At 37.6% G+C, this 20,906-nt stretch overlaps 1 protein-coding gene across 4 annotated transcripts in view; it reads right to left on the reverse strand.

The window, feature by feature from the left end:
* Positions 1 to 20,906, reverse strand: part of LOC117420016 (homeodomain-interacting protein kinase 2-like) — an 89,523-nt gene that overhangs the window by 19,802 nt on the left and 48,815 nt on the right. For 2 of the 4 annotated variants that reach the window (XM_058985726.1, XM_058985725.1), the window contains exons 3-8: positions 15,889 to 16,012; positions 13,665 to 13,784; positions 12,625 to 12,711; positions 8,769 to 8,953; positions 6,474 to 6,636; positions 1,089 to 1,203 (exon numbers count right to left, since the gene is read on the reverse strand). In XM_058985726.1, the coding sequence (XP_058841709.1) occupies positions 1,089 to 1,203; positions 6,474 to 6,636; positions 8,769 to 8,953; positions 12,625 to 12,711; positions 13,665 to 13,784; positions 15,889 to 16,012 (794 nt within the window). Of the gene's footprint in view, positions 1 to 1,088; positions 1,297 to 6,473; positions 6,637 to 8,768; positions 8,954 to 12,624; positions 12,712 to 13,664; positions 13,785 to 15,888; positions 16,013 to 20,906 lie in introns of all 4 variants that reach the window. The other 2 variants (XM_058985724.1, XM_058985723.1) reach the window with 1 other exon arrangement.

The raw sequence follows: 20,906 nt of genomic DNA on the forward strand, positions 1-20,906 counted from the left end.
TGACTTTGATCTCCCACCATAAATTAAATAACAAGCCATTTCTGCACAAAATGTTGTTTTTCCTCTGCAAAAATAGTTTAAAAAACTACTGAATCATAGATCAGACCCATAGGATCTAAGCTTGAAAGCAGCAGGAAGAAAGTTACTTCCTAGAGATGTAGGATTTAGAGCAGCTCCTAGAATTGTGTAGCATTTGTTTTGCCTAATAATATTCATAAGTGTGGCTAAAACATTAACAGCAAGTTACTATACAGAGATGCATGAATAAAATACATGTAAATATTATTAATTACTAGAAAGCACTTACTAGTTAGTAAGCAGGTAACTAAGTAAGCAAGTAAGTAAATAATAATAATAAGAAAGCAATTTTTTCTAGCTTTTTACTAGTTTTGTCATTTTTATTTTTAGTATTATTATTATTTGTTTATTTAGCAGACGCCTTTATCCAAGGCAACTTCCAGAGACTAGGGTGTGTGAACTATGCATTAGCTGCAGAGTCACTTACAATCACATCTCACCCAAAAGACAATTACATCTCACAAGGAGGTTAAGTGACTTGCTCAGGGTCACACAATGAATCAGTGACTGAGGTGGGATTCGAACCGGGGACCTCCTGGTTACAAGCCCTTTTCTTTAACCACTGGACCACACAGCCTCCGTATGCCCAATTGTTATTTTCCCCTGATTTTCTCCCAGTTTGGAATGCCCAATCGAAGGGTCAGTGGGCATCCTCTGATCCCACGACCAATCCAGCTTCCTTTTTCACCAGGAACTTGAGAGCGGATGTCAGCGAGCTACCGGCCTCTGGAGGACAAAGGCCAGCCCTTCTTTCAAAAAAAATGATGCAAATTGCATTTTGGTGTAAAAGACCTTGGTTAATCAAGCTGAATATTCCCACACAATACATTAATCACAACTGGCCAGTACTGTGGACAGTTCATGTTACACCTGAACTGTGCAATTACCAAGTGATTGCTAGTAATCAGTATAGAGCACAGTCATCATCAAATCACAACAGATTATGGCATTTAAAAAAAAAGAAAAAAGAAAAAGTGGGAAGAAATGTCAGTGCTTGTATTAGTGATTACCTTGAAACCCAGGTGGACACACGATGAGAGCCTGCTGGAAGGGGTCGGGTCTGGTGGCACAGAGCTGCGCTGCTCCAGTCTGAAGAGGCATACTCCTCTGGGCCACTGCGGAGGGCTGGTAGAGTGCAGAGTGGTAGTTTAGTATGGAGACATCGGGGTTGGCAAGGGAAAGGGTGGCACTGGTGGAGGTGGGAGCCAGGTGGTTGGCCTAGAGGAATGATGGATTGAACATAAACATGAGGGGCGATGGAATACGAATGTGGGAGAAAAAAAGGAAAAAACCAAACCAAAAATATTACGTGTTTTAATCAATTAATTGTATAAGTGAGTAATTTTGACAACATAATATAAAGCATTTTATTTTAAAACGTTCAGGAAATAAGAACTCTATTGCATTTTATAAAGCATGAGCTAAAACAACCTGCTGTTGTTTCAGTAAAGTTAATTAGGATGCTTTTTTATTATGAATTATTATTCATATATTTATATTCTTCTATAATTAAGCTACATTAGAGTCATTAATAAAGTGTTCATGAAATCCAATTAATCGTTTAACCTTTTAAGAGAATAACATCCTTAAATAAAAATTAAAAAGGTGGAAGAAAAGAAGGGCATAATTGTTGTTTGCGATGTTTTATATAAAATAACATTGAGGAAAAATGGAGAAAAAAAACTAAACAATGTTGACTGGTGCAAATAAGCAAATGAGTGACTGGTGGTTTACCCTGTTACACACAATACATGTGTTCACATATCTGTCACTTTCATTTACTTAAACATGCCACCATGGCCAAAGGACCTCTGACTGTCTGACTGTAGCTTCCCTATTAGAAATGAATAAGGAATTCCACAATAACCTCACAGACTTTAGTCAAGTGTAAGTAGATGATACATAAAATACTGTGCTCAATATCTCTTTGACAACAGGACCAATAGCAAGCTACAGGATGAAAACATACTGCACAACATGTGGCATCTAGGTCCTAATTCTCATTCAAATGATCACTCTCTGTTCCTCTGCACTTTTGACTTTCTGAAAGTAAGTTTCCATTCGGTTAGGTCACCCTTGGCTCTGCTGAGAAACGTGAACGTCTTCATTAGCTGTTTAAATAAAAACCCAAATGTAATAACAGCTAATCTTAGCTGCAATTAAAATACAGCTGTTGAGGCCAGTGGAAGCTTCATCTTGTTAAATCTTACAGTAGAAGCGAGATGCTAAAATGGTCTACTGTTGGTTCAGTGTATACATGATCGAATGTAATTTAATTTTTTTTTTTTTTTTTTTTAAATCTAAGGAACTAATTCCAGTGCGAGTTAGCACAGATTTCCTGCATAGGTTTACAATGCAGGTTTGAATACCTGATTATTATTAAATGCTTTGCAGTGGTTAAATCTTACCCCCCCGTACAATAAGCCATAATTGTAACCTTGTAGTGTTAAAATGTACCTTTAGTGTCCTCATTTCAATGCTTTTTTTTCTCAATATTAATGCACTTGCCAAGCTGATTTATATTTTCTAAGAAAATCCCTGATTAGATGGCACTTTGCTGACATGAATTTTTCTGGTGGATGTACCTGATCATTTAAGGCTGTATCAGGAGCACGTTGCTACGGTTGTTAAAGTTAATTTTACTCTAAGAGATTCATGGGCGGTAAAGACACATTTTTTTTTTAAAGGTCACTGCAGCCATAATTGCTGTGAATAGATATTTATTTTAATGGCCATTGCGGCAATTGAGAAGGGCACCCACGACAATTGCTGCATGTAAATGGTCAATTTAGGTTCAAAAACAATTTGGTGTCCACCCCCATGGTAAATGAGTCATTTTAACTTATTTTGTAAGCCGTATGACCACTTTCCCCAAAATAGCTATTTATTGTTAGGCAGAAATAAAGGTCTGTTATTTCAGTATTTTCTAAGAGAGGCAGGGTTCCCTAATGACATCCAACAATGGATCTCAAGAGAAAAGAATTGCTGGCCACTTACTGGTGGCCACGTTCTGTCCTTTATTATAGACGGCCAATGGAAGGTAACAAAAAGGGAATCAAAAGAAATCAGAATGCAAGCCCCAGCCATGACAACAGCAATGGAAAGGGCAGAATGAAAGCTAAATAGCAGTTACTGTTAGCATCACGACTGAGTGGTGTACTTAAGAGGAGGGGGTGATGGGCGTCTTTTGTGCCGCACACAATCTTTCTGTTTGCCTCTAAATAAATACTACCTTCCCTTTGACAAGGGAGTCTGTTTAATTGATCTCAACAGTGGCAGATCTAAAAGAAAATGTCATTTTATATCACTAAATAGGAGCCTTTCTGGCATTTCTACACTACATAGACTCACATGTACTGTTACATCATTAATTTGCATTTTGATTATCTTAATAGCAGTGGTATTTAGATTCATCACTGTTTAGTGAATAGACACCAGGGTGTGTAATGTAATGTACTGTAAATGTGTCAGGTGACTTTCTATCAACAGCAAGGGTGCTGGCATGTAATACAGAAGTCATGTTGCTTGCCTGCAATTTGCTTGTTAATTTTTGCCTGCCTCAAATGCCTATGCCTTTCATTTGAGTTTCCTGATCAGACAAGATTAACCAACATAGAGATGCATATCAGTCCTTTTAAGATTAGAATTCTTAAAAATAAGATAATTAGATATACCCTAGTTGGTATCTTTTATGTGTCTGTGACTAGTACCCCCCTCCCTTCCCCCATACCTCAAGCAATACACTTGTGCTTGCAGTGTTTTTGTAAGTGAAAAGGAGAATATGATTAGAATATTTGGAAATTATATTCCATCAAGGAAAGGTAAAATATGTACATATAATAACCCACCACACCAGAGACCTGTCGACTCTTATAAATTTCATTTGTATAAACTTGCAGCAATCCCAAAATGTGATTGCAAGTGCACACCGACAAGTGCAGCTCAAGGGCAGTGCAATTTGTAACATGGCAACAATATGAAACAGCACGCTGTGAATCCTTCAGCAGGAACAGAGCAGAGTTCTGATTTTAAATCAGAGGCAAGGTATTTCTCTTTTTTTATTGACTAGCTGTTAGGGAAACATTTAACTCCAGGAGCCAAAAAAATTTTTGTTTTATTTGAAAAACTCTTTTACAGTTTTCAGGACTAGGATCAATTTAGCATCTGCAGTGGTGGAGTGGGTGGTGTGTTGTTCTTGGGGCCCTGTGTCCAGTACTTGACACAAGAGGAGGTTCAAAGTGTGGATATCACCTGTATGACTGCAATCATGGTCTGTTTTTATTTCTTCCAGTTGTGTTTGTTCAGATAGATGTAGCAATTGGTGGAAGTGTGGGTCGCTGAATGATATCTTGTTTAGTAATGTAGACTTCATTTTCTTTGTTATTATTATTATTATTATTATTATTATTATTATTATTATTATTATTATTATTATTTATTTCTTAGCAGACGCCCTTATCCAGTGTGACTTACAGTCGTAAACAAATACATTTCAAGAATAAATGCTGTTTTTAATTTCCCTCACGACTGGAATTTCAATGGGTGCTACATTTTAAACCTGGTTTAGAAGGATATGCTAAAGAGGCAGAACAGCCGATACTGTTGGGTTTTTTTCAGTGGATAATGCAGCAGTTGCAGTTTTGAATGGTTTCAGTGTATCACGGATATTTGTTTGTTGTCAACACCAAATGAGGTTCTTTTCAAAGATAACAGCAGGTGAAGCAGCCTGTTGTTTCTGACGCACGTCAGATCATATCATAGGGGCTGTTCCAACATGTCACGCAAGCATTTATTAGATTTCATTTTCAAGCCCAGCAACTTTTGTTTATCTTCCAGAAGATGCTTGTCAGTTGGCGACTGTGAATGTGAGAGAAGGAATCTGAGCTGTAAATCTACCCCCTGACCAGGAAGGGCACAAATTAAGGTTTGTGGTACGCCGTCACAGGGATGGGCCGACTCGATGGTAGGATGGAACTGGAAGTCAGCCATCTTGGTGAAAGGGCGTAACTGTAAGACTACTAAACAACTCCATGTTGATCAGCTGTGGTGTGCACGGCGATTGGAGAAAGCGTGGCGTCGTGCTGATCGGGGGAGGAGTTTAGCAGTACAAAGGGGACGCAGCTATGTGAGTACAGACCCTTACGCTAACATTTTGATCCAGCCGGAGCACTGTGTGTTGTTTTGTTTTTGCTGTTGGCAGACGGAGACCATTATGGGAGTGGAAGCTAACAAGCCATCACTACCACCCGGAGCACCTGCACTGCCCCCTCACTGCACTTGAATACAGCACCACACAGCACGAACCCCAGCACCCTGGATACTGGATTTATTCTTTATTGTTTTATTATCATTTATAATTTTTAATCATTTATAATAAAAATAAGCAAGACTGTTTTTGCCTTTGCAATTACTGTTTGGACATTCACTATTTCCCTACACCTCTCACATCCTGACAGCGACCTATTGAAATGTGTGGTGGATAGTCTGAGTCGTTTTGTACAGCAAGGTTAATTATGTGAGCCAGACACGAGATATTAACCAAGCCAAGATGGCGTACAACTGCATTGATGTAGTTCATAGCATTGTCAGTACTGACAGCAATCACTGATTCACGTAAATCAAAATCAGATATTGTTTCTGAGATGCACTCTGAAACATTTTCTGCTCTATGACTGCCTATGAGTTCTTTTGTCTGGACAACAAGATCTTGCAATTCCCAAAGAATCAGTATTGCAGAGTGCTGTTAGTGTAATGCAGGCGTCTAAGGCTAAAAAGGTCCATGAGTGGTGCAAAGCAGCTTAACTATATGTTTTGCAATTGTTGCGAGGCTCAGGATTTGGTACCTCGGCTCCATTTCATTGCAAAATTCCCTGAAACCATTACCCTCGATGATGTTAATCGGCTGCATATCTTTGCAGACGAATGTAGAAAGCACTTAAGTAATTGTTTCACTTTGTTTGACAGGCAGTTTAACAGTACAAGTTTGCTGGAAAAAAAAATCTGCTGTTTGCTGTTTAGGAACTGAAGTGCCACCAGTTTCTGATAAATCTGTACCGCACATTTCATTGCACTCCATCGGGTGGTATTTTTTCCAGATAGGCCTTCATGAATGGTGCAAATCACATATTTTTAATTTACTATTTTTCCATATCAAGATCAATAGAATGTGCTATCCTCTATATTGGAAATTTATTATGAATACATTTTACTGGTAGCATATCAGCATTCACAGAAAGAAGTCACTCAGTAAGCCTCTGTGCTGTTATTAGAAACAGCTGGAAATGTCTCTTGTTCATGTGAATTTGAACATTTAAAAGGGGTTAAAAGAATGAAAAAGTCCCTTGGTCAGCCCAGGTTGCTATGAAGTGGGCCCTCTAGCTAGGCTGCACTCTTACCTGGTTGTGTACAGTGTTGAGCTGGCTGTTGAACGTCATTGTCAGGTTGGTGGAAGTGCTGGGGGCCACATGTGTAATGAAAGGGGTCTTGCTTTGGTTAACAGTGTCATACATGTTCACCCTGCGCTTACAAATCTCCATGTTCTGGAAGCAAGACTTGACACTAGTGGAGACAAAACAAGGATAAGCATATAATTTTGAGTTTGTAAAATACCTCTCCTGCTATGGCTGGAAATACAAAGTAAGAGTTCCATCACAATTGAATATATGTATTTCTTCAGATATATAAAACCAAATTGTGAAGAAAGTTCGTACCGCAATCTCCAATGTAGCCCCGGAGGCAGCGAGGATAATGCAAATATGGTAGTTTTATTGCATTTCTTTGTTAATTTAATAAGATTTTTGACAGTTAATATTTTTTAAATATATTCCTGTCGCAAATGTAGGTCTTTTTTTTATATGTATATATAATTATCCCCTGCGGAAAACTCGATCTAGCTGAATGCATTTAAAGTGTATCTTGCAGGTCAAACACACCAATACATTTCTGTATAGATTTCATCAATAGAAATAAAATTGTTTTTATGCGGTTAAAAAATATTAATAAACAACAAAGATATGATGGATTTTGTGTGGTATGGCCACACCTACTCAAAAATCGTGCTGGCCGGAATAAAACCGGAAGTTACGTATGAAAAGATAAACACACATGGTGACCTGCCGCTGAAAACATAGAAGATGAATCTGTGGTGGACCGGCAACACTGCGTGGTGAATGTAATTTCCAAAATTGTAATGTGCTTGATTACCAATAATATACGCTTCAGTATCTATACTCTGTAATTAGTTTATATTAGTTTAGCGATTGTCTGTTATGGCCTATAATACTCATTTTTGTCATTTTGTCTGTGATCACAGGCCACAGACTGTCACAGAACAGCAGACAACTGACCACTAACCGCCTCGCTAAATAAATAAATATTAAAAGTATGCTACGAGAGTAATGGCATTGGCAGCAAATGCAGCTTCCACGATGGAAACAGAAAGAAAGCGTTATAGCAATCAGCCTTTTGGTGCGTTCCCCTTTAAGAGAGACGGGCTGTGTGCGTGTGTCAGTCAGCTATGTGTAGCAGTGACGTTTCAATACACCAGTCAAGAAAGCTAGCTTTTTTTTTGTGCAATGTGTTTATATGATGGAGAGCACGCTTGCAGATATTGGCAGCGTGTTGTTATAGCTTTTAAATGCATTTGAATTAAACAAAGCAAGCTTCATAAACGCAATGCTTACTGGCCGTTTGTTTAAAATAGCCGAAGCAATATTCAAACCGAGCTGTTTATCGGCTGTTGGCAATATCAAGAAAGAGCGCAAAGTACCGTCACAGAGATATTAAGAAAACAGAACCAGGGAGGCAGGAACTTCTAGAGTTAAGAAAGAAGCCATCAGTTGCAGGTTACTGTACATTTACCGTTTGTTTCGGTAAATGTGTGTGTGTGTGTTCATGGTCGTTTCCTATAAAACCTCAATGCTATATTAAAAAAAAAAAACACATTTGACGTGCACTGAAGGTACCGCATCTGACTTCAGCCTGACTCGTTGCTTGCTTCTAAATCCCAAGCTATATTCAAGTAAGTCGCCCACCAGAATCACTGTCGAGAAAGTGCGCACCACAAATGACAGAATTTTTTTAGTGAATGGATTTCGCGGTGAAGTCCTCTTTTGACTTGTACAAACCGCACCCAGGAGTGAAATACGGCACTCTTTTTTCCTCGAAAGACATGCACCTGATGCCCTGACAGGTTGGAGTTTGTGCAAACCCCCCACATGCACATATTCACCATATTATTATCACTATTATTATTTTGTTTTAATCTCACAAACCTGTAGGCCAGACATACAGGTCGAAAACTGTTTCCCTTTTGATACGTCGCGTGTGACGTGGTTCAAAAAGGTTGTGTTTTTGGTAGGCGTGGTCCGTGATTCACATTAATCACATTTTAGTGGCCTATAAAATGTTTTTTTTTTTTTTTTTTAAATAATAATGCTAATATTCTTCATAAACACTGCTGCATCAATTTCGGTGATAAAAAAAAAAAAAAAAACCTGCAAGATACACTTTAAAGTAATTGTTGTCAACAAAATAGCCTAAAAATGTCTCCGCCATGCACATCCATTCATTATCTAGGTCTAAAATGTGTAGTTTTGAAAGAAATACAAGTTACAGCAAACATATATTTTCATTTTAAAACATTTATAAAACACTGACACGATTTCATAATATAAATTGGTAAAACTTACTGTGTGCTGTGAGGGAAATCAAGGAGATGTGTCTTTGTGACAAAAGGATGGTTCAGAGTTTCAATGGGGGTTATTCTCTTATCTGCATCTATAGTCAACATCTTCTTTAACAGGTCAATAAACTCCCTGCGATCTGCCTTCTCTGCCAACATATCGCTGCCCTCTAAGTCTGTTGTCATGTTCACCTGCAGGAAGAAAAGGTGAAACATATATATATATATATATATATATATATATATATATATATATATATATATATATATATATATATATATACAGCAATATCATTGATAGCGTCTGACCTCATGTCATTATCATTAGGCTGAATCATTTTCAATCTGCCGGTATGATAAAGAACTATTAATAACCATACATGAAATATACTAATATATTTATTTTTCATATACAGTAAGGTGCCCTAAGGAAGGTTTTGATCATAACTAGTCATCCTGTTAAATAAGTATATGTTTGAAGCTTCTTGAGATGCACCACATCGCATTAAAGTCTGTATTCAGTTTTGAATAAAAAGAGCAGCCTTTTCTACGCTATAGCTCCAGTTATCTGATTGTCTGCCAGTCAAACACCAAAGACACATTTTCTGAAAATTATTCCACACACACACAGACCCCTCCCTCACATACAATTCTCTCTTTCTCAGTTCCAATACGGAACATGTCCCCTGGTAAAAGAGGTGGGGTTGCTTGTACAAATGATCTTAAATAACTAACAATACTGTATTGGGGAAAGGTAGCCTGTGTGCAAGATTTCATAATACGTTACTCATGTTACTCACTACTGAAGAGAAGCGTATCAAGATAGAAAAAAAAAACAAAAAAAAAAAAACGGAGACTTTATAACATCCAAAGAATAATATAGGCCTATATCAAGAGACATGAAAATAAATGAGGGGGTGAACCCTGTAACAAAAGAGAATCGATAATGATTTCATTACAGCTGCCAGTGTATGATGGTATCTCCCCACTGCAGCAACAGAAGCCATTATTTCATGGAAAGGTTGGTTTAGTCGCCACCAAGTATTTTATCTCCCTGTGAGTCATCACAGAATGTCAGTGAAGGCAAGGAGACACTAGCTTCAGGCTCGTGGTATTAATCAACTGGAAACAAATTCAGGAAGTGCTGACTTTTATACATGTCAGGAAGTTTTCAAAACCAGGCCTTTGTTTCAAAAAAGAATCTCAGCATTTTTTAAGACTATTTATGTGCCTGTGTAAAAAGACCCTGTTTAGGATTTGCCATATACAGGTTAATTCCATAGTTTTAGCAGCTACATCAATATATGACAATTAATTAATCAATTCCCTGCCACCCCAGTATCATTTGGGGTGAACGTATGTGGTTTAAAAGCTTGTTTTGTTGATTTGTAAAGGATTTGGTGTTCGTGAAATCTTTCTTTACTGTTGCTGAGAACGTTGTTTGTTTTAAAAATAAAGTTGCTTGTTTAAGAAAAGCACTAGGTTTGTTATTAGGACCTTGTGCACGGTCCACCAGTATTTGAAAATATATAACCACTATATCCAGGTGATTTAATATGAAAAAGGGAGTGACGTCTGTAGAAAGGGGAAGTCCTTCTACAGTATACAGGTGAACTATAATACAAGTTTGACTGGTTTTACAATTAGACAAACCTTTCAACAAGAAGTAATTCACAATGACTTCTGGATTCTAATTCTCATTTAAACGTTTATTTAGGTGTTTCCAGGTTCTCATTCAAGTCTGAAAGCCATCCGGGCCCTCACCAGTGAACACTCACAATGAGAACTGCAGCCTGTGCAGGGGTGGCAACAGCTCCTGTTCCGTCCTCTTGAGCAATAATTATTTCCTATTGTTCAGAAATAAGTGGGTTTGCCCTTAAGTGGTGCATAAAAATAGAGTAAGTACGTGTGCAGTGGGTGCCATCTGCTGACATGCTAGACATTATTAAAACTAAATGTACTAATGAAGAGTGTAAACACAGCTGTCATTCAGATGGAAGTAGTGGTCATACTTTACAATGAACCTGCATCTTTGTAAAATATTAACTATGTCTTGTTTGAAACCATAGCAACTGACAACCCCCTGAGGTTTCTGAATACAACTTCTACCACTGGACAGTTGGTTTAGTTAGAAGTTTCTGTTAGATGTGTTTAATACAGTACATGGAGACAGCAAAAACAGACATCCCTGTTCTCAATCTTCTAATGTAACTCTTACAAGTAGATACTAGCTTCTGTTTAGCCAGTCCTTAAGGACCTCAACAGATGAAAAGCTTACATAGGGGTTTAATTAGCTGTCTTTGAAACAAAACAATGCCAAAAAAAAAACCTAAAAAAACAGCACAGAAGGAAAAAAAGCAAATGGAAAATACAGTTTTAGTGCAGCACTTTTCCACAACCATAGTGGATTCTAGTGCCTGCAGTTTGAGAAACACTCTGTGTCTCTTTCCTAGCTACAGATGACTTTAGCAACAGGTCTATTTAAAAACCAGCATCATTAGCAATGCTACTTTCTGTCACAGATGAGTTCAGAAAATATTGTTATGTTATGAATTAATTGGACATTATTTCAACACCATCCCCAGGAAGGAACTGGTATATTCAGATGACACAAGGGTAAGGCTTTTAAATCGGTGAATCACACACTTGCCTCTCCCTCTGTAGTTAATTTAGTTGTTACAAAGCTAATTCAAACCGGAACTCTGCCACGCTTCAGGCATTATGGGTAAGGCTGTAATCTTTTCACAGTTTCCGTGAAATGTACCAATTGCTGTTTAACATAGTGTAAATATACATATTTTTTATCACTTCAAAATACCTTATTTACGCACTACCTGTTGCACTGCATTTAGGATCATGGCAGCTGGTTTAGTTTGCTTCCGGTAAATGATTGAACACACTGCATAGAGCTGCAGGATTTCTTTAAAATGTCTTCAATGAAAAAGACACCAGCTGCATCAAAGACCGGAAATATTTCTGCTAAAGGTCGCTCAGTACAAGAAGGGGACATTTCACATGTCTGTGGTTATTTATTGTTACATGTATTTATGTTTTTATTTTGTTTGATAATTCGCTGGTGGTGAAAATAGAATGTCTTTAAAATGCATTCAAAAAACAAAATATTCTACAATTTAGTATTTACTGTTTTTCAGTTAAGCATTTAAATATTTAGGAACATTTGTTGTATAATAACTCTAGAGAAAATTATCCATTTTAAATGTGACAATGCTGTTTTTTCGGCTGTAAATATCTTGACATACCTATTTTTAGACTGTGAAATGATATTGAATTTGCCATTTTTTATCCTTGTCATGAATTTGGACCATCATTTTTATCAAAAAGCGACAGAAACATAGACTTTGAAAATCATCAAAGACAATTACTTCTAGGTCAGCCATTGGCTGTTTTCTTAATACATTTATTCTTTTAAACAAAAGCATTGCATGAAAGTCCAACTGTATGAATCGGAACACTAATCCATTGCTGCAACTAAAATAATCTCCCCAGCAATTACATTGGGTAAATAATCATTTACAAAAAACCTAGTCAGATGGGGTTTTTCCTGGAAGCTGGCAAATTTAACAATAACAGGAACTGCTGCATAAGGTGACAGTCCCTACTGTTCACCTATGCAGTTTATTGCAGGGGACACATTATAACCTGTTGCATTCGACCAGTCATTTTGCCTGAACTGTTGTATGAAGGAGCCAGCTTGTTCAAGAGTTTAAGACCTGGCAGCGAGAGACAGTATATGAGCATGGTTATCATAATAAACATTACATACAGTGGACCTAAGCAGAGATTACCCATACAGTACTTTACTGTTTTTCCTGCTCAGTCTGTTTTCAATCATGAAATCATACCTGTGCCATATCGTCCAAACAGTTAAAAATATACTTTCTCGCCTCCTTTGACTTGATTCCTGTCTCGCCCTCATGGTCTTCTGATGTCTGTGGAATAAAAACAGGCTTCTTAAATGCACAGGCAAGCTGATTCCATGATAATAGGCATGATATGAATCTAATAAGGCTGCCCAGATGCCATGCAGATGATGACAGAACGAGTTAGATACATATCGTACCTACTGTAATAGCTTGGAATTAGCTATCCTATTAATACCAGTATTTAAAACTTCATTTCATTTGGTTTATTTCATGTGACCTGCGATCGCAACCACAAAGCCGCTGCGATTGTTTTAATGAGCAAGGCACAAGTCAAAACTTGTGTCTTCTTGACTTAGTTTCCTATTGTTTTACCTGTGAATGAATTCAAAGTAAGTTGACTAAGAGCATGTTAAAGTTATAGAAATAATTGAAAACACTCTCTGTATTTGGTTTAATCCTGTATGATTAAATATAATTTTCCACAAACTAATAACTAGATATGGTATTTTTAGTATGGTACAGTTAAAAAAATCTGTCAGGTCCCAATATGTATTGTCAGCGAATGTTAATTAATCTGCTGGATAAATGTTGTATTCAGATATGTTTTTTTTCTTAAACTGAAAATAACTGAAAAAGGCTTCACTCTTGTCAAATTACTAAGCAGACTATAGTCATTAAAATAGGTTTATTTGCTCTAACCTGCCCTACCTAACCTATGGGTAACATTCTACTCCAGGTTAAACAGGTATAGTGCCTGACATAAGAACACTAGGGTGATTTTTGTTTTCTCTCTGATATTTTTATTACAAAAAAAATTAAATGACGTTGACATCTGGTAAGTTTTCAATTCATAAACCTGACAACGTCTCCATACCAGCAAACTTTTACTTAAGGGTTATTTTGTACTTGTAAGAAAGTCCAAATTTCAGTCTAACAGAAAGCCTCCTGTGGCCTCCACATGCCCCTTTTTTATACCCTAAAAAATCTGGGGTAAAAATTAAGCTGGACTTTAACCCTACCTTGAGCCTCCACAGTGGATAAGCAGAGTCTGGATCCCTGTTAAAAAACCTTGTTGTCTTTGTCCCAGCACTTAACAAGTACTCCGCTGGCAAACCCTGCGTCTGAGAAATGTACCGAATCTGAAAGGCAAAGAAGAAAACAGAAGATTAGATAGAACGGGAAACAATTTGATGGAAACAACACAATTCTTGTGTTCATATTTTACATTAGGATGTAAAAACATGTATTTAATAAAACACTTAAAGCTTTCATGCATTGTTAGCATAACTACATTCTCACAAATTTCTCATTGTGCAGCTGTTGATATTTACTGTATTCTAGACTTTAAAAGACGATTTTGTTTCGTCTCTCCATTTCTTTTCTGTGAGACTCTGTGCATGTGTAAGGCTCACCTCGGGTCTTATTACCTGTAAAACAGGAACTGAATTTATACTTTTGTACTTCACCAAAATGGAAGTGTTGTTAGCCAGACATGGCAAACCACTCCAATTAGTGCTCATAAATGATTACTGTATGCTCATAGAGCTATAAAGCCAGTGGATGTTTGGGGTGTTTAAGGGAAACAGTCTGTTATATCTGTTAAAAATTAAACTGTGCCTTTTTCTTTCCCCCACCATTATAAGCTGTATACACATTTTCATATCAGTCCTACATGGAGATATAAACCTTACAAGCTTTCATAAAAACAAACATACAAACCAGAAAACATAAAAAAGAAGTAGGTGCGGTGCGGTGGGGTGAGGTGCGGTGCAGTGCACTTAATAAAACTGGGAACCCGGTGAGCGGTGAGCCGAGGACACCCTGGCCGACCTAAGCCCTCCCCAACCCGGGCGGCGCTCGGCCAATTGTGTGCCACCACCTGGGAGCTCCCGTCCACGCTCGGCTGTGGAATAGCATGGATTCAAACCGGCGACCTCCAGGCTATAGGGCGCATCCTGCACTCCACGCGGAGTGCCTTTACCGGATGCGCCACTCGGGAGCCCCTTTTCTGATATTTGATAACTATAGCAAGATAATCTGTTCAAGGCAACACAACTTTGAAGATATTTATATTGGATTGAGTTTCACATTTACAGGCACTCACGAAAGACATTTAAATCATATCTGCCAAGGCACAGGGACTGACTAGATTTTTGGACCTTTTTAAAAAACCCTCCTTAAATTGCCCTCCAACCTGCGACAATGTAGTTGCTCTGATTGAAATGAATGGCTACTGTGGGAAGAGAAAACAAGCTTTGGTGCAGGAGGGCGTGTGATCTGGATACACAATGATGCTCATTGGACAAATCCTCTTTCTACTGGTAACAAAGAAAAACCACTGAAGCAGGATTTAAGTCACGGTTGAAGTTACAGTATTATCACAGTCATTATCAAGTTAAAATACAAACTTATAATTGTGACATATTAAGAGAACAATCAGGATTGCATAGATGACTTCAGTGTCACTAAGTATAATAGAACGGACCCATTTCAGAACCTTTTAAAGTGTTATGATTCATTGAGAGCAAGTATGATTGACCTTGGTGCCTGGGTACAGTATTTCAATCAGTCACTCTTTAGACTCAAAAGGCCATTCTGCATTCTAACCAGTAATGGTAATAATGACTTTCAAGTTAAGATTTAAGATGCTAGAATGCATTTTCACAAGTGCTAGGCCAGTGGTCCTCACTAATGTCTGGCATTCCACATTAGGAACTACAAAATTCTTAGGAGCCACAGGGTGATATTATAATCACCATGTTCATGTGTGAGTGTTTATGCAGCAGAAAAACAACACATACAATACAATACATCGTTTGCATGTTTCTTTGTTTCTTTATAATTTCCACATTTTGGTATAAAGCTCCATCTTTATTTCAAATTGTGGATACTTCCATCTTGATGCAGGATGCTGAAATGATAGGAATTTAGATTCTGATCCTAGAAGCTGAGTGGACGGGTCAGGTATTCAATGAGACCCCCCCCCCCCCCCCCCCCCCCAAGATTGTCCTCTGGTTCAAACCTCAACCATCCCACCAGTCCAATTTGAGGATGTGCACAATTCCAATGACACTAAAAATCAGGCTTCACTGTAAATCCTAGTATGTCCCCAAGCCCCATAAGTGAGGAAAGAACGTGGTTCTGCACATGTAAATATCTTCAAAGAGAACTACAATACCCTGTACCAGTATCATTTCATTACAAATATCATGCAGGATTAACGTCAGAAAGTTTGAAACTTACTTGATCATACTCTGACGCCCCCGGATACAACGGCCACCCTAAAAACAGCTCTGCAATGACACATCCCAGCGACCACATATCGATTGCTTCACAGAATGGTAAACCGAGGATAATCTCTGGAGCTCTGAAAGAAACAGCAACAAAAAAACAGCATGAAGCAGCCTTACTGAACAGCAGCATGAACCCCCTCGCATTGCAATGAAGGGTTACATGTACCACAATCATGTTATTTTCAGACTTTTTGTGGCCCAAACATAGGTCTTTCCACTTTATAATGGCCAACCTACGATACAACAGCATATACTGTATATATTTATGTTAAAATAAGCATCTTAATTTAATGGGTTTTTTTTTTTTTTTTTTTTTTTATGATACTGTAGACCTTACCCTTTAGTTTACCAAGACAAAGTTTTACAATCATTTGTCTGTCTATGCTTTTCCAATCTGCAATTACCATTCCTGTCAATGTGTAACCATGCTTTTACTGTGTGTTACTGTAACTTCTGTGTGTTCACCATGGTATTATACTGCACCTTCAACATACTACTCCCCAACAGTAATTGTTAAAACACGGACATTTCAGCAGAAATTTTCACATTAAATCCTTGTCAAAGAGAAATAATGTTTTTTTTTTTGGTATATTTGTTTTGTTTTTTTTACTTTTAATTTGTTTTTGTTTACGTTTAGCATTGAAGAAACAATTACTGAAGATGAAGGTGTAGATGTAACTATGGGGTGTGTGTGTGACTATGGTATACAAGTATACAAGAAGCCGCTGCAGTGAAAGAAGTATCCTAAAGTGATTGCCCAAGACGTTCTGAGGACTTAGTTGCAAAATCTGATTGGATACACTGTAAATCATACTTCTGTGCTGTTTTTAAAGTGCTTAATGTGACAGTGCACATTCTGAAATGAAGCCTTAAATGAAAAAATAGTGTTTTAACCTACTCCCTAGAGTAGCTAGGAAACCACAACATTAAAATAACAATTTCATGACAACAAGCAGCCATTCCATTGGCTATACCTAAATATTACAAAAGGTACAGCCCCTTTACGACAATGCTCAACGAAAGCCAGCTTTAGACCTCCCTTTTTATGGGGGAAAGAAATGAGTGGTGCACACCCCTTGCAGTAGGTTTTATACTGGCCTACTGAAACCCCACCTTGCTCAGGCTTTGTCAGAGAGTGCCCTAGTGATAACACCTGCTTATTTCATTTACTGTAACATGCCAAATATCTGAGTGCATAACAGTAATACAAGATGATAAAGAACACATCGCATGGCATAATAAACAGATAACACAATAATAATATGCAAACCCAGAGGGGCTGAGATTACTTTAAGAGGACTATAAACAAAAAAAAGAAAAGAAAGAAAAACATTATGTTCTGTATCTCAAATAACAAGTGCCTGGTCTTTTTAAATATTCTATGGTCATTTGTTTGAATTTATAACAAGAACATTAGTACTCACGCTCCTACTTTAGATGCTTTAATAAGGTTCTGGAGCATCCATGGTTATTGCAAGAATAATAATCAAATGAATGCAGTATGAAAATGTGGCAACCTTAAAAAATGTTTAACATCCTGAAGGTTCATGGAAGCTGTAAATGAAACACCAGAGGTGTAGTGCATATTTATGAAGATATAATATTTAACATTAATACCTCAATATCCTAGGCCACCCCCACTATGTTGGTAATATACAAACATATGAGTTAATATTAATGTCTTAATATAGAAGATGGTGCCTCCATTATGTGTTTCATATTTAAATATAAAAATAGGGTTTTAGTCCTTTACAAATGTCATATTTCATCTAAAATTATATTCAAAATTCCAGTACAGTGCAGTCCATTTATAAGAATCACTGATATAAAAATCAACCACATATAGTGATCAAAACCACTGGGACCAAATCATTGCTATACCAACCAATGTAAAATAATCCACTTGTTAGAATCAAGCAATCCGCTTATAAGAATCATTTCGGGGCAAACTGACTACATGTAATATGGTATTTGATCAAGTGCAATGACGTGTACAGCCAAAAAGCTGTTTTTGAATTTGAATTAGATCACATCTCGCATGATTAGGCACATACGCAGCGTGGATAGTGCAATGATGCAGGAAACACTGCATTGTTTGTAATCAAACGTGACTGCGCCACTGCATTGTACAGGTATGTAGGTGAGCAGGAGAGTTTTGAAAATAATCCTGAACTTTACAGGTAGCCAGTGCAGCTGGGCAAGATGGGGGGATCCTGGCAGCGGCATTCTGGACTAGCTGCAGTCGGTTGAAAAACTGTAAGATTTGCATCGCAACTGAAACTAAGTAAGCCACTGATGCTTAACTGCAGTGGTAGTCTTGGCAGTAAAATACTGTACTGTAATGTCATTTTAATTCAAAGGCCATTACACGTAACACCGCACGGCAGTTAAACTAGGCACCCTCACAAGGCGATCGCTTCTCTAGTATACTACAGTAAAAAGGATTCTGCAGCATTGAGTAAACACAATTGTGATCATATAACAAGCTGCTTACCCACGAGGACTTGTTTTGATGTATTGTCCTCAGTGATTGAGCACCATTGACATCTGTATACTGTATTTAAACTGCTGATGGCACGCTTTTGCTAATTGTAATGCGACAGAGTGGCCGAGGACAGTGTAAATTATCAGGCTGGAGTCCTGATTTACTGTTTTAAACCGGTGTTGGTTTGATTTTTCTTACACCGCGGTGGCGAAACAACCGCTAATAAAACAAACAAAATAAACATAGCTCTCAGCTGGAGCGCTAACTAAACAGTACTTCATGTAGAACAAACACTAGATCTCTTACTCGAGTTTGGGTTTCTTTTTGTTACTTCAGCTTCCTTACGCCTCTATACCCCCATCACAAAGCTATCGGCTAAGCCATTTCTATAGAGGTGTCATTAACTTTAACAAGCAGTTAACCAATGGACTATTATCCAGAATTCGTTAAGGAAAGCAGCTGTGGATTTTCCGGAGGCGTGCATACATGCGGGAACTCATGACATCTAGTGGTCAACCCATTACATGTTTGTTTGTTTGTTTGTTTGTTTTGTTTTTATAAATTTGACTATTTTGTATGAAGGCCGCTATATAAATACACTTTGATTTGATTTGATTACACTGCAGCCAGGGAACAAGCTCTTATCATTCTCATACTAAGGCCCAGACCAAATCAAGACTTTGACAACCCGCTAATCGCATTTAACAAAACTGTATTTAATAGCGTTTTATTTTTTTTGTAAGTATCTTATTTCTTCTAGTCATAAAAAGAAAATGTTATTAAATATAGCACCCAAAGAGGAGTTTACTTTGGTGATCCAGTCACTTCCAGGTAAAACAAGAAGCTAATCATGGACCGAAATCAGTCCTTTCCTTGGCTCACACAATTTGGCTTCCTTTTACACAAGCAATGTGTGTCATTAACACAGGTAACGTCCCCTTCTCAATGGAGAGAGAGCTAACAGAAAACATTAACATTTATAGAACAAAACTTCATTTTTTAGATGCATTTAATTTAAGTAAAAGAAAATGAAAACTCAGCACACAGCCCCATGATTATTCATAGACAGCTCAGTCAAGCTCTTTTTAAAAATGTTTTAATTTTTTTATTTCTTTTTTGGTTAGCTGCCTTAGACATTCAGATTTTGACAGAAGCAATGGGTCTCAAAAATGGTTGCGTGATATAAGCGCATTAGAGCTGCTCTGAATTCAACCAAATGAATTACACCAGTTGAGCAAATCATTTTGATGGACAACAAAAAAAATAGCTTGAATAAATCAAGGTTGAAAGAAAATATTAAATTACGGGGAGAGTCATTGTCAGAAGTGCAGTCGGGGAGATTGAGCTCAGTTCAGGAGGTTATTTTCCATACACTAGACTTCCATGTGGCATTGTGTGTCCTGATAAGAAAAGGACTCCAACTAAAAATCCATAGCTTAAAAATGCTGTTGCAAAAAAATGTATAGCAGTGGATTCTTTGTACTGTAATAACCTTTCAATTTTTATACATTAAAAAAAAAAATGATACTCTTTATGAGGGATTTCTAAAAGATGTAGTTAGCAAAACGGCAGTCTCTAACCCTCTGGAGCTGTGGAATCCCTATTGAAGACCAGCAACTTAGCAAAGCCATGACGTGAACCTGCGCTCCCCTGACTGCCTGCACAAGGACGTCAGCATCTGCATGTACTGCACTTTATGGTGAATTTAAATGACACTCAAATGGCACACCTATACTAAAAAAACAAAACAAAAACCTGACAGTTCAGTCAATGAGCATGTGGTATTATCTTTAGCACTACTAATAGTTCACTCGGCTATCCCTAATCCATCCAGGGACATATCAAATGCAAACAGCCCTTTAAAAAGCAGCGTAGTGAGATTCAATTTCAGTAGAGAAGACCCACCACCTCCTCTCTCAAGGTTTCTCTTTCCCCAGGCTGTGCGGCTTTTAATAGGCTTGATTAACAGCAGAATGTGACTGGGAAGCCTCTTATTTGCAGAATGAGCAAAACTGAATTTCCGTTGAATGCCAGTTAGAGGAAATCAGGATGCATATTTGCATGCAAATATTATTTCTTTTAAATATGCCTAAGGAAATGAGGATTCCTAGGTGTCCTGCTTTCTGTCTCTCTGGTTGAAACTCTGTTCCACTAAGAAAGGAGTTTCTGCTAAGCGTGGGTGCACAGTTCATATAAGCCTTTTGATTGTATTGCATTCTAAAAACATCAATACAACAGTTTTGTAAGCTTCTCTGATGAACTTGTTTACATGTTTTAAAGTTGCCTCTTCAAGAGCTTCTCTAGACTGGGGTTTTCAACTCTGAACCTCAAGTATCACCAAAAGTCCAGGTTTCAACCAGTTTTATTTATTTATTTATTGCACAATGGTGTTAGACATATTCATAAAGCAGTTACCACTGTGCTAAGTTTGCACCCTTTTTTGTCAAAATGTGCAACGTGTTACAGAACTAGCAAGAAACAAC

This window comes from Acipenser ruthenus, chromosome 14 (assembly GCF_902713425.1).
Source record: "Acipenser ruthenus chromosome 14, fAciRut3.2 maternal haplotype, whole genome shotgun sequence".
NCBI classification, from domain to species: domain Eukaryota; kingdom Metazoa; phylum Chordata; class Actinopteri; order Acipenseriformes; family Acipenseridae; genus Acipenser; species Acipenser ruthenus.